The sequence below is a fragment of the Anguilla rostrata genome, chromosome 12 (assembly GCF_018555375.3).
Source record: "Anguilla rostrata isolate EN2019 chromosome 12, ASM1855537v3, whole genome shotgun sequence".
Classification (NCBI taxonomy): Eukaryota; Metazoa; Chordata; class Actinopteri; order Anguilliformes; family Anguillidae; genus Anguilla; species Anguilla rostrata.
Window position 1 is genome coordinate 26,368,178 of NC_057944.1, and position 14,557 is coordinate 26,382,734.

The window sequence follows — 14,557 nt, forward strand, 5'->3', positions numbered from 1 at the left end:
AGTCAAGCTTGTGACGCGATGGTTGAGATAGCAATCATGAGATACTTGGGAGCCTTGGGACCTGAGAAATAGGGACACTTTGTGAATAAAGGTGGTGGGGGGGTTCAAGGACTTTGTTACCTGCATTCAGGTAATTTTTTAAGTATGAAAATAATAAAATGATGGATGGATGGATGGATGGATGGAAGTTTTCATGGTGCTCTTATTTATTTTGTCTTTCTGATTTTTGTATATAACTTTTACCTGTAACCCATGAAGGGGAAAGGAGAAGCTCTGCGTTTGTTTATTTGTTTGAAAACTCTCTCTCGCCAAAAACAGTAAATGAACAGTGACAGAATAGTGACAGAAGAGTCTTAACTACTGCTTGTATTTTTTGCATAGACTGCGTTGTTGCTGTTCTTGTTTGTGTTAGTGTTAATCAGATTAACCTACAGGGTCCAATGCAAATTAAACTACCACAGTTACCAATAAGAGAAAAGTATTTAAATAAACTAAAGTTACCATTTATAAGTCCTTATGTTGAAACATAATTTAGGTCACTTATGGGGAATGCCTGTTGTAGGCTAAAGCTGTCTTAATGCTCAGACCCTTTTTAAATAACATAAAAAATAAATAACTCTCCCCTACTCCTTGCCAATTTAAATCACAGTGACGGAACCGAAAAATAAAAACAGGTTTGGTTGCATGGAGTGCTCTTTAAGATGTACAAAGTACATTCGCTGATTTTATCTAAGACAGTTGTGTTAATATTTGCCAATTTGCATGCATACTTGTTCTCATTCGCTCGTGTAATGTAAGGGGCGTATTTAGGTTTTCTGCATTAGGCTACTTAATAAATCTGACTAAAGAGTAGGGAATCGGTATCAAACACTGTAGGAAGTTTGTTCTGTTTGGCAGTTATTGTTCTGTTTGGCCTTATTCCCGCTGCAGGGTTTTAAATTTTTTTTAGAGGAAGCTAAGGTAAGAAACATTGCTGAGTTGTCATTGTCATACAAATAATACTCGCTTTTACGTTAATAGTAATAGGAACATTTGCTATTTGTAAACATTTATTAAGATCTTTGATGGTTAACTTGATTAACTTCGGAATTCGGAGCGACGATAAACTTGGAGAACGAGTTCAGTTCAGTTTTGAAATTAAGCGATATTCTTTTTCAGATAATATAATCCTTGTCAAAGTGTTCTCATATTAAAAAATATCAACATTATGGTGACCTGGGTGCCTATATGCATTCTGGTATACAGGTCAAGGAATGACATATGTTTTGGTGACGTTTACCTGGAATGTTATTATCCATCCAGATAGTTTTGCTTGTATGTTATTAAAATGCATTTTATGTTTAAAAGAGCATTCATGGGCTTAAAAGAGTTTTTCAGATGAATTAGTGTGTTTATTCCTTGCACAATTTCAATATATATAATTTTTCACATAATAATCATGTTGTAGCAATATTCTCCTGAGGTTAATGGTGAGTTCATCTTTAGTGCAGCTGCCTCTCCCTCTAAAGACCTGAGTTTAAGCCTCACCAGCTCCCTGCCATTACATTGGTGTCGGAAGATGTGTGCCCTCTGGTGCAGATGGTGCAGTGCCCCATAGCTGTGGTAGCCTGTGAGCAGTATGTGAGTGTGAGCGCATGCTTTGTGGAATGGGGGAAGTAGTGTATCCATATACTCCTGAGGCTGCCCAACTGCTAATGGTGAACTCATCGTTAGTACAGTCGCCTCTCCCCCTGCACCTGAGTTCAAACTTCACCAGTTCCCTGCCGTTACAGGATTATTTGTATATAGCAATTTGGGCATGTGTACAAAACTGATCTATTATTGGTAGAAAAGTGGTTGTATCATGACTCGATGTCGATCGCCTTGTAGCCACAGTACAGGTCGACAAATTGTTTGGGGGAGCGAGTTGGCTACTTAAGATATTATGTTCTACGGCACCAACTGCAGTATTAAAATATGCATCTTAAAACGCAATCTTTATTGCATCTTGAAATGGAATTCGCTCGATGCAAATAGCCACTTTTATGAATTTATATTTGAACATCTATTCATATGTTTGTCTTCAGCTACAGAATGGAGGCGATCCATGTGGGAACCAGCGAGATGATCGGAATCTATTCTGTCACAAACACTCTCACAAAATCAGATTCAAGTCAGCAGACTGTTTATGGATGTTTGAGATGTTTGCGGCGTGGGATCCCTCTCGACCACAAAAAAGAAATTGTTCAGTTATCAAAATTAGCTGTACCCGTGGTGAGATTGCATGATTGCGTATCTTTCTAGACTGTCTGTTTTTCTTATGTAAACCAGTTTTTCAAGGGTCCTTACATTTCTTGAGAGTATAGATAGTGTGCAGTCAGAGAAAATGTGAAAGTCATCAGCCTTTGTAATTGTTGAATCATGCACCATAGTATAATATCCAGTTTTGTTTTTGCTTTATAATTCATTTAGGGTACTTTGTAGCACTGTTATATAAAAACAGAAATGAAAAATCAATATTTTGTGTATGTTTACGTGATGCTAAATCAGCAACATTAATCCGGAAAAACAATTGCCAGAACTCAATTGCCATAACTCATGGTCAAAGACATTTCAGTTCTATGTTAATGCTTTAAAGATGTTCTCTCTCTCTCTCTCTCTCTCTCTCTCTCTCTCACACACAGTGCATTGCTCAGCTTCTGGTGTTTTTCATACCTTTTGTCAGCACTATGTTCTGTGGACATCTGGGGAAGACAGAGCTGGCTGGGGTTGGTCTGGCCACAGCTGTGAGTGAACTTTCTCTTGCATGACTAGTCATGTTTCTCATCTCATCAGCTAAATTTGCAATAGCAGGGTCAGACAGCCCTGGTCATGGAGCGTTGTTCCTGGTGTTTGCCTCTTCATCCAACCATATGACTACGTAATTGTATTATTAGGCTTAATGAACACTGGTGGCCATGCCGTGATGGAGGCTGATTTGGCTGAAACACATTGGCGTTAGCCTGGTTTTACAATTTCTTATCGATAAAACGTTTATGACTTTTTCCTCCTCCAAAGAGCAGAAAGAAACATTATTTGCCCATTCATAGGACATCAGTGCCATCTGAGCTCGTCATCTCAGCAGGCTAGGCTTTGTGCAATAGAAATACACAACCAAATAAGTAGAACAAAAGTAATATTTGACAAGGAAGGGAAAGTGACTTAGATTCTGCTAGAACAAAACCGAAAATGAACCTCAACCTTTTTAGAGCCAGCCTTTACTTCTGGATGAACTCTCACCAACTGTCATTCTGGTTTTTATTCCAACCACAATTAGAATCCCAGAATTTGAACAAGCTGTTAATTTTTCTCAATCAAGTGCTTTTCATGTTTAAAGGGATAATTTAAACTCTTAAGCCACATTAAATCAGAAATAGTTATGCATGCCATGAAGAATCAGTCTCATGTTCACAATGTGCTTCTTGTGCTATATTGCAAGCAATTACATAAAAGGAGGTGTTACAGTTATTTAACAGAACAAATTAAAGGCGAAGGAAAGTCAGTAGGCTTTTAACTGGTGAAAACATGCACACAGGACCAGTAAATCTATTTGGTAGATAATGAAGAATTAAAAAAAAATGATAATGAGCCAATCCTGCATTATGTTAGTAAGTTAAAAAATTATGAAATAACTTAAACGTGTTCTACATCCTGATTAGGAGCCTATTGATTCACTTCAAATTTTGTTACCACTTTTTATGCAATTGTTTGCAATATACAGAACAAGCACAATATGAACATCTGATTTTTATACTTCATTACATACATAGCGACAGTATTTATTGCAAAATATGGCTTAAGAGGGTAAATGCTCCCTCTAAACATGGAATGCATCTAATTAATAAAAAGTGTTCTGAGGTTGGAATGAAAACCAGCATACACTGGGGGTCCCCATGATCGAGGGAAACATGGGAAACAAAATAACTTTAACACTGACAAACAGCAGACACTGTGGCCCTCCGAGACTGGAGTTTGACACCGCTGCCTTTGATGAATTAACATACTGGTTTCATAAGTTTAACATACTTGTTTAAACTTATGAAATTAAATAGTACAGTTGTTACTTTATGGACTTTTTCTCTTCCTCAGTATGTTTAGCTCAGATTGACATAAAACAAACTGTAACACGTAAAAAAAAAACAGGACCAGCTTAAGCTTACAGTCACAATTTAAAAACTGTGCGTCTTACCAATTTCAAACTTCTGCTACCCAAACCCCCTGCCCCACTGGTACACGTGACGCCACTAATATCAGTGACCATGATTACCTGAATCTGACCATTCACCTGAATCTTACCTCTTGTGGGCCAGTAATTACAACTATATTTACAACATACAACACACATGAAATTGCCTATGCATACTGATGTTTCTTGGATCTATGAAAGATTGAATTACTATTTTGTTTACCTTTTGTCTGTTAGGTGGCGACTATTGCTGGTATTTCAATTGGAAGTGGATTGGCATCAGTATGTGACACGTTAATGTCTCAGGTAATTGTACACTGCCTGTTCATTTTATTTCTGTCCTGTTGTTATATTTCTTCTGGATGCATTGGACAGTATACGCTCAGTGGCCACTTTATTAGTCACACCTATCTAGGACCAGACGTAATGTAAATTTCACACCTAGAATCGACTCTCGACATTTGATTAGCTTTCTTGTGCATGAACTGATGCAACCACACACAGTTGGCCAAGAAATAGCTGAGCAGCCAATTACTTTTGATCCCCTAAAACGGTGGTAGGGCTATGTAAACAAAAATTGTGTCACTTTACAAATATTTACAGATCACAACCGTATATAAAGGCCTGGTTCTTGGGCATAAGGGAAAACATAGTTCTGACAACTTGTGTAACATTTCTGTCTGGGGCTTTGCTGTCAGTTATGTGGCTGGAATTTTAAATTTGTGGATCTTTTCTTTGTTAAAGTTGTGAATAAAGGGCAGGATTTAAAGTGTTTTCCTGTGGTTGTCTTGCCTGTTCACCACATAACATCACTGGTCATATAGATTATTAGTATGTGTGCATACTTATGAGTTTCAGAAATAATTGAAATGAAGGAAAATAATTATATCGGCTGCAATTTTATAGACATCCTTACTTTATGTACTGTTTCATATCAGACAGTGTCCCAGCCGAATAAAAAAACGAAGCATTCCAGACGTATAGGGAAAATGAGCAGCTCAAACTTTCTATTTGAAAGAGGACATGTTCCAAATAAATTCACTTTTATTTGACTGTGTTCTTCTTTTCAGACCTTTGGCAGTGGCAACTTAAAGGGAGTGGGGGTCATTCTACAGAGAGGTGCCCTCATTTTACTTCTGGCTTGTTGCCCATGCTGGGCTGTTCTTATCAATACAGAGTCCATCATGCTGGTCTTCAAGCAAAGCCCAGAGGTGGCCAGGTAAGGAAGGGAAGTCCTTGGCTTTTCACTGATATCCTATTTCATTTAAATGTCTACTTAAGGTAAGTTTTCTCAGCACCAGGATTCAGCTGCCATTCTGGGCTATTGCTTCCTGTTGTGTTCTTTGTGTTTGCTAATTCATATTCTGATGTTGTGCTTTCTGACCCCTTAAGACTGGCCCAGATGTATGTGCAGATCTTTTTGGGTGCACTACCAGTGAGTAAATGCAACAACACACATTCTCCAACACGGCACGTGCTCACAATTGTGCAAAGACACACACATACACAAACTGACACCAAAAAGTGCATGGACAGTCAGCAGGTTTAATAAAACAGGATGACAAACTGTCATGTATACATGCTTGGTGCCATTGGGAACTAACCTATTCCTTTTTTACATGCTTATTTCTGGTCTGGTTTGGCTGCTTTATCAACCTCGACAGACAAAATATACATTGACTGCATTTGTAATATTTAAATACATTTACTAATGCATTTAAATGTGTGCTCCTTACAGGCAGTATTTTCGTTCCTGCTACTAGGGAAGTATCTTCAGTGTCAGGTAAAGAAGCACACAGACTGCTTTGGTGTTAAACATATGAATTGCTGTTCTTTCCTTAGGCTTTATTTTAATAAAGCATTAATTTCAGGGTATAATATGGCCTCAGGTGATCACAGGAATTGTGGGAAATGTCCTGAATGCACTGATCAACTACATCTTCCTGTTTGTACTGGACCTTGGCGTTGTGTGAGTATTCAAAGCTGACACTTTGACAGAAAAATTATATTTAATTTTTCATATAGTTATTTGAAATTTATGATGTGCTTACATTTCATGTTCATTGTTATCCCAGCGACAATATGCACAATTTGATAATGGAGATCAAAATATGATTTAATTATTCAGGCTGCTGGATGGGTCATCCTGTTAAGACACTGTTCTAGTACATAAACGGGCCCCACAGTCTGGTATTGAATCTTGACTGTGACTGAGTCCCGAATTATGACCGAAATTGGGCTCTGTTGTCACCCACTGAATGGGAAGTTTTCAGTCATCAGGGAATACAGCAACTCATTGTGCACCAGCGACCCCTGCTGGTCCTTCAGGCATCCACAAGTCCACCTGTTAACCCTATCTACTGTGGTCCCCTAGTGGTGGGACATCAATATCCCATTGTTTTATAGCAGTGTTACTTACTTACTTAACTTATGAGATACATAGATTTTTGAAGCTGGCCAGCTTTTTTGCAGAACTACCAAGAAAAGGGAGATGCTGCAGTTATACTGGGTTGCATGACTGCTGTTTTAGCTCCAGGCAGGAGGTTGGGGGGTGGGGGGTCAGGGGGTTATTGAGATTAACTACCATTAGGGTAAATATTGGAGTTTATGGCATATGGCATATAGGAGGAAGTTGGGTGCCGAGAGATCCCCATCACGTTTGTTCTTGGTGAAAAATGAATTTGTTATCTCACAGAAATCTGGTGTCATCTGACAGAAATCTGGAAAAAGCTAGAGGAAGAACCTAACCATAAACCAGCACAAAAGAAAAAGGGTTCCAGCCCTACAGGCTTGGAGCCCTAAAGATTTTTAAGCTGCATTCACATGGCAAGAATCAAATGCTGTGTTCAAGGCCGATTAAGGTGGTGACTGCACATGAGTAGAACTGAGTGGCACCAGCTGTTGAAACTTGATGTCATCCATCCAGGAAAGCCGTTGTTCGGACAACTGTAACAAGCGGTGACAAGTAGTAGGTTGTCTGCTGCATAAGGCTAAATTGTGAACCCGCTTTGTGAAACGAAAAAAAAAACCGGGTTTACCCCAAAATATTCTTTACAAAGCTGCAATGTTATTGGATCCATTATGAAAGGTCAGCTTCAAACATGGTCAAAGTTCAAATGATTTAAACTATGAGAATCACAACTTGAAATTATTTTGAGCTGTGCACTACGCCAGGCTTAGCGTTGCTGCCAAGTTTGAACATCTAGGACTCCCTCCATGGGAAAATAATGTCTAATAAGTCTGCGCATTGCAGATCTTCGTCATGAATATTCTCTGAGTATGGCGTGGAGACCAAGGAGTCCGTGTATCCACAATTTTGTCAGTAAAATGTGCACAATTTGGCAATGCAAATAAAAAGGATGTTATTACTCACTTTATAGCCTAATACTGGAGAACTGGATATACCTGATGATATTGACCTTTTTGTGAATTAATCACAGTATTGCTAATCAAGGTAAATGACTGAAACTGTTGAGACAAATAATCGGTTTAAGGGGAAGTTTTCCACCCCATCAGTTTTCAACTCAGCAGTCAGCACTAGAGTTGAGCAGCACTGTTTCATAGTATTTAAATTTCTGAAGTAAACGAGGTTAAGCTGCACATTCCACTGAATCACGTCTGTGTGACCCTGACTTTTGAATTGTAATTAGAAGTTTCTAATTATTCAATTAGAATCATTGATAAAAATTGTATTATTTACAGTGGTTCAGCTGCAGCCAACACCATATCCCAGTACAGCCTGGCTCTGTTCCTGTTTGCCTACATTTATTGCAAGGGTTTGCATAAGCCCACCTGGGGAGGTGAGTTCAGGTGCAAAGCATAAATACCTAGGCTAGTACTGCACTCCAATTCACTGTCTTGTCAACTGCCTTTTAAAACACATTCCTGTGTATTCAAGTGCTGGTCCCAGATCATACCAGTATATATGAGATGATTACAAGTGTTGGTAAATAAATTATGCTTGTGGTATTTTTTAAGGTTATTTATGAAGAGAAAATAAAACATTAGGTGTCATATGTTTGGCAGCTTTAATGTTTCAGGCATGCATCTTTGGTACCCCTTTAGGCTGGTCTGTGGAATGTCTGCAGGAATGGGGATCCTTCCTCAACTTAGCCATACCCAGCATGCTCATGATATGTCTGGAATGGTGGATGTATGATATTGGGTCATTCCTGACAGGTAACTGGCTCTTGTATTATCTTCATTATGCAGAAGTACTACAGTGTCACAGCTTTCTGTTTCTTCAAGTAGTGGAAAATGTGCCCAAGGTTCAGCGAAGGAGGGATAGTCAAGTGTGGAAAATATTTGGAGAATTGTGAACCATTTCATGGATGAGCCCCACGGACTCGAATCAGATCCAGACCATGCCATTGCTCAGTGTGGGCACAAAGTTTTAAAAAACAAAAACAAACAAACAAACTACCAAAAGAAAATAACTCTTGTCCTTTAGAACAAAGAAAATGAACCCACCATTCTCCCTACTTCACGAAATACTCCTGACCCCATTAATCTTGATGCAATGTCCCTTCTTGGGTTCCTTAAAACTAAAGCATGTGCCCAGTTTTGCTAAAGGTTTGGAGCTGTGGGGAAATCAACTTAACTATTTAAATTGAGCAGCTGTAGTGAACCATGCATCAGCTGTAATGTAAAATATGCTGCATTGATTAAACTCCCTCCTGTTTAACATTATAAGAGTTCTGCTCACTTTTCTTATATCAGCATTGGATGTATTTCTGTTGTGAATGACCGATGTTGTCTTTTAAAATCTGTTGATCAAGTATGCCCGAATCTCCTTTCATGGCTTATTCATTGCATTGTACACTGTCTTTGCTGTATAGTCTGCCAAATGACAAAATTGTAAATTATAAACTGAGTGGAGCCAGAGGAAAGGATTTAAACAAATGCTTAATGTCACCAAATATTCACCGCAGGTCTGATAAATGAGGTGGAGCTGGGAGCACAGTCAATCCTCCGTCAGATGAGTGGTGGTTCATACATGGTAAATACATCCTAAATCTTAACTGTAAATGCTATATAAAGAGCCAAATTAGCATGTTGTCTTTTTGCGTTCCTGTAATATACTTAAGAGTGCGTGAGAAGAGGGGGCTTTGGGTAATTATAGTGGAGCAATCTATTATAATGACTATATTCTGTCATGATTCATTTTCCCTCTTCTCAGTTGACTAAGCTGTGCCAGGTCCAAAGCACTTCTTTAAGTTAGGGATTCCAAAACTGCGCTGTGATTGTACTAAACATGTGTAAAACAGATCCGTAGTAAAGGTACAGTAACATAATAGTACATGCCTTCAGTTTCCTCAAGGTTACAAAATAGCTGCCAGCGTGAGAGTGGGGAATGCTCTGGGATCTGGAAATACACAGCAGGCTCAACTGTCCAGCAAGGTCTCCATAATGTGTACAGGTATGAGGGAAAGAAAAACACCACACTGTCTGGGCACCATAAATGCCATCCCCAGCAATTGAATTGAAAATGCAGGTAGTGAAGCAAAAGTGGTAACACCTAAGTAAAGTCACTTACTGGCATCACTCCACGAACACCCTTAATGCCGTTTGATCAGACTTGGTGACAACATGCATAATTCTGGTTACACGCTCCTGAAACATTAAGGGAATAGTGCTCTGTGGATGAGGGGCATTGTCATGTTTAAAGAAACCCTTTAACATGGAGCAGAGATCCTCATTAAGTTATTCAGCACCATTATGTGCTGACTGACACTGATTTTACCTTCTAAGGGTTTGAGTGCTTCCATAACATTCCAGGAAAATGGACTCCACACCAGAACACAACCAACAGAAACCTTTGCTGCTGGAATGCCATTTTGTTTCCAGTTTAGGTTCACTACCTGTATATTTTCCAAGCATTACGTTCACATGTGGCTAATATGAATTATCAATGGAAACTTTGTGGAACATCCACTGTAATTCCCTTAAACTATGCTGCCTCCAATGGTATTTTATTACTGCCTACTGCTTGCTTGCCAATTTGTTTGACTTTCAGTGCTCAATCGCCCTCCCTCCCTAAACCTAAACAGAAAAATGTAAATTTGCCACTCACCCACCTGATTCGCTCCTCCCTCTTGCCTACCCTGCTTGCCTCTGAATTAACTTTCGTCCTTTGGAATTTTTTCCCTTCTGTTGTGAAGACTCTCTTTCCACTCATCCTCATCTCCATTATACACAGTAAAATGTCCAGTGTTAATTCAACTTTAACAGTGTTAATTCAATTCTAGCAGTTGGACCCCAATAGGGATCAAATGTTATATGTTAGAGTTGAATTAACACTGGACATTTTACTGCATACCCTCCTCTTCCCCACCTGCCCCCCTACCCATTTCAGTCACCTCCAGTCAGAGCCCAGCCCGCCCACAACCTCCTCCCGACCTTTATGTACCTTTATTACACCTGTATTCAGTAATCAACCTTCAACCATTAATTATCCATTCATTAAGTTTTATTACATCTGCATTCATTATGTTTCTGAGGTTACAAGTGATTTCCTGTTGTTTCTATGGTATGCAGTTGTGATGTCCATATGCATAGCAATAATCATTGGGACAGCAAAGGATTGGATGGCCATTGCCTTCACAAATGATGAGTGAGTACCATTGATAGTTATAAGTGTATCTGATATGTACTCAGCTCCTCTGATCCAGATACAGCTTTAGAGATGGATAGTGTTTATCCTGTTTCTAGCGTGTCACTCCCGAGCAGTACAAGTAAATGTAGTACTCAGGACCTCTAGAAGGCTCCAAGGTTTCATTCACTTTCATGGTGTAACTTGGTTGTCTTCTCCTCCGATTGAAAGTGTTTTCCGCCCAGATTGAAAGCTTATTCTGTGGATATGATCTATGGAAGTAAATGTGTACAGTATATTAGTTTTACTGCACGAATACCACAAATATTGGTGCATGCTGTTGAAGAAAATAAATTTTTGCATCACACTAAAAGAAACAACTGTTATTTTTATATGATTATACTGTAGCATGTATGACATTGTGTATGTAAAATAAACTGTCAAAATATGTTTTCTGAAAAATTTGGTTTAACCTCCCAGCTCTGAATGGGCAAAAATTCATGCGTTGCTATTTCTGACGTAATGAGGCTTAAGGAAAGGACCTTACGGTAGACGTGTGTTATCGGCTGCCAACTTCAGACAGTAGTGTTAATTCAATGCTTTTTGGAAACAAAATAAGCTTGTCAGGAAGGTGAGCTCCCCCAGTGGTAAATGAGGTGCAGTTATTTTTTCATTTTATTCAATTGGATTTAATTGAATGGTATGTTCATTTTGTAGTTTGGTTAATTGAAGAGTCAAAAATGAGTCAATGGTGCATGTACCGTGCGCTGAACTAGCAAACTATCCAAGGTGTACTCCTGCATGCTGGTATATTCTCCAGCACCTCCTGCTACCCTGACCAGGAATAAGCGGGTATAGATGATGGAATGATGGACATTACAGTGAATATTTTTTTAGAAACAATGGTTCTTTGAGCAGTGCACTTCAGACATCACGAAAGGTGCTATATAAATTCAATCTATTATCCATTATTGTCTTCCTCTTTGTTTACAGGCAGGTCAAGAGGAGGTTTGGAGAGGCTGTGGTTCTGTTCATACCCTTTCACTTATTTGATTCAATAGCAGTAAGTAACAAACATTACCACATTCGTTTGATATTCATTTAAGCAGTTTGATCAAGTTTTTACTTGTAAAATTCTACAAGGAATGAGTTGTTTTCTTCACAGTGCGTGTCTGGGGGCATTTTGAGGGGGGCGGCAAAACAGAAGATTGGTGCAGTTTCTGCTCTGCTGTGTTACTACTTTGTGGGGATTCCCGTTGGAGTGCCCTTGATGTTTGCTACAGAACTTGGAGTGACTGGTAAGAACAGTGTGAAAATCACAGGCCACATAATGGAAATGTATGTCCCAAATACATAAGCTTTGTTCAGTCTCCAATGTTGCTCTCACATTTCCTTTCTTCTGTAAGTGCTGTAACACTTGCATCAAATATAAAGTTCAGTGTATTGTTCTCTTCCCTGTCTGCAGTAGCTTATATCTGCTCCTGTCCCCAGGTTTGTGGGCTGGTTTGGTAATTTGTGTTTTCCTGCTGGCTGGTTTCTCTCTTGCCATTATTTTCAAACTTGACTGGAAGAAAGCTGCTTTTGAGGTAAGTGACACCATCTTCTGTCTTTACTATTATATACAGGCTTTAATAGCATCTTAATGAGGAAAGTGATAATGTGAGTTCAGTTGAACTTCATAGTTACTGACTGATTGGTCAACAGCACAGGTGAACCCAGAAGCAGCATAAGCGGTAATACATTTTAAAAAAAAGAAAGAAAAAAAGAATTAAATGAAAATCACTTTCATTCACACTTAAAATAGACTACAAATCATAAATAGACCTCTCCCTCCATGGCTGCATGTTGGATCTCTCTGATATCAATGAAATAGGAGAAAGTTTCAGAGGGAGTAGTATAATGGAACATGTCTCAGGTTCTACTGTTTATACGGTCAGACACAGAATTACTGGCACCCTTGATAAAAATGAATAAAAAACAGTGTATAAAATAATCACACAGACAGTGACCTACATTTTATGTTAAAATGTGGGAAGAAGGTCACACTTTAATCCCATCCTACCAAGGACAAAATAGGCCACTAAACTCTTATCTCAAAATCTATAAATGGTATATGGTTCACCACTTTTATTCAAGCAGAGACCTGCACTATTTTGGTGAAGCAGTTGGCCTACCTGATTTAAAAAAAAAAAGATTAAATACATTAAAAAGCTAAATGTAGATGAAAATATTTCAAATGCTAATTAACAGGCAAAGAAAATCACTAAAAGCACTACCAGCTAGAGAAATGTAGAGTTACACTCTACAAGAAGCTAGCGATAAGCACCATCATCATTATAATAATGTGAGGGTGTTGATGTTTGCAGGCGCAAGTCAGGGCTGGGGTACAGATGGCAGAGAAGAGCGATCAGGCGCAGGCCATGAAGATGCAGGGTGGCTCTTACGGTAAGATTCCCTGCTGACGGAGGCCCACAGCTGGGCAACCGTGGCTCCACACTGCAGCTGAACTGGTGGGAAACACCTCACCAGTATCTGAAATCCAGTGTTGTTGTGGTACAGTATCTCAAAATGATGTATCATTACACTGCACACCTGTTTACTGTGTCTAAGTGCCTGACTAAGAACCAGTGGGGTGTCACAGGTAGGTCCACCAAAGGAACAATTAAACATTCAGAAAATAGCATTCTGCATATGTAGCACTGGGAAGGAACATCATAGTTGTTGTAATCTGGTCAGCGTTACTAACTGCACACCAATGTGCTTCTTAACACTTGTGAGAGTGTTGCTGGACACGTTGTATGTATCTACGTGTTCATGTATCGTGAAGAATAAACCAATGATAAGGTGATAGCGGCATCCTGCAACAATCTTAATAAATATGTAAAAACTCTGGTGACAGTAATTTTTCAAAGCACAGAAAAAAATAATTACTGTTTACCACTACTCAGACACATAGCAGTGTGGACTGGTTCTCTGGGATTATTTGAGTTCTGAGCTTTTATCTGACTGTCGAGTAGGCAATCCACACAATCATGTATACATGCAGAGGTCACTCTAAATGAAAGTGTTAATTATGCATGTTTTTGAAATAAACAGAAATGACTCCAGAGATCCATGGTGGGGAGCACAGTCCCTGGCAGTTCAACTCAGACCTGGAAGGGCTGCATGAGAGAGAAGGTGGGACCCTCACTACAGTGGGGGAGGTGCTGTCTAACAGGCAGCTGTTTCTGCGCCGGGGGTTAGCGCTGTGCGGTATGCTGGTCATTCTAGCTGCAGGAATCCTCACCTACATGCTGCTCCCTACCGTCTTCAGACAGGGGTTAAACGAGACTGTCACCATACCACCCACTGTGGACAACCTGTGGACCCATAATCCTATGGACTAAGTGGGCCAAGTATGACACCAAGTGGACTTTCAGCTGTTTTTTGCCCATTCAAGCTTTTGATCCCAGCTGGAATGACACGCAATGCAGAGGGTGGCTCTTGGCAGCTTCCCAGTAACAATTGTGAATGAAAATATAATCCTAATTTTACCTCTTTTTTTTTAGCATTCTCAGTAAATCTGTCATACAGCAACAGAAACTTTTCATTTAGTTTATGAATTCATTTCCTGATGGTGAGCACACTTGACAACATTCAAATTAAAAATTCTTTGTTCAGTGTGTCATGCAGGTGTCAATAACCAGCTAGCCTGACAATGCACTTCAAACTATTGACATTTGCTTTCAATAATCCCTAAATAAGCATTGTTCTCAGCCATT

At 39.3% G+C, this 14,557-nt stretch overlaps 1 protein-coding gene across 1 annotated transcript; it reads left to right on the forward strand.

The window, feature by feature from the left end:
- The first annotated feature begins 858 nt into the window (after positions 1–858).
- LOC135236583 (multidrug and toxin extrusion protein 1-like) lies at positions 859–14,460 on the forward strand. Its single transcript, XM_064303043.1, has 18 exons — positions 859–960; positions 2,067–2,253; positions 2,664–2,765; positions 4,442–4,510; positions 5,275–5,423; positions 5,597–5,639; positions 5,943–5,987; positions 6,076–6,173; positions 7,907–8,004; positions 8,270–8,383; positions 9,136–9,203; positions 9,515–9,623; positions 10,742–10,817; positions 11,790–11,859; positions 11,962–12,094; positions 12,288–12,382; positions 13,163–13,241; positions 13,893–14,460. The coding sequence occupies exons 2-18, from the start codon at positions 2,074–2,076 to the stop codon at positions 14,180–14,182; spliced, it is 1,818 nt and encodes a 605-aa protein (XP_064159113.1). The 5' UTR covers positions 859–960; positions 2,067–2,073; the 3' UTR covers positions 14,183–14,460.
- The last annotated feature ends 97 nt before the right edge of the window (positions 14,461–14,557 follow it).

Bases quoted from the DNA above. Each gene is read 5' to 3' on its own strand.
- LOC135236583 (XM_064303043.1), top strand. From the start codon at position 2,074: ATGGAGGCGATCCATGTGGGAACCAGCGAGATGATCGGAATCTATTCT. The intron at 2,766-4,441 runs GTGAGTGAACTT...TTTGTCTGTTAG, and splicing joins GGGTTGGTCTGGCCACAGCT to GTGGCGACTATTGCTGGTAT. The intron at 5,988-6,075 runs GTAAAGAAGCAC...CATTAATTTCAG, and splicing joins GGAAGTATCTTCAGTGTCAG to GGTATAATATGGCCTCAGGT.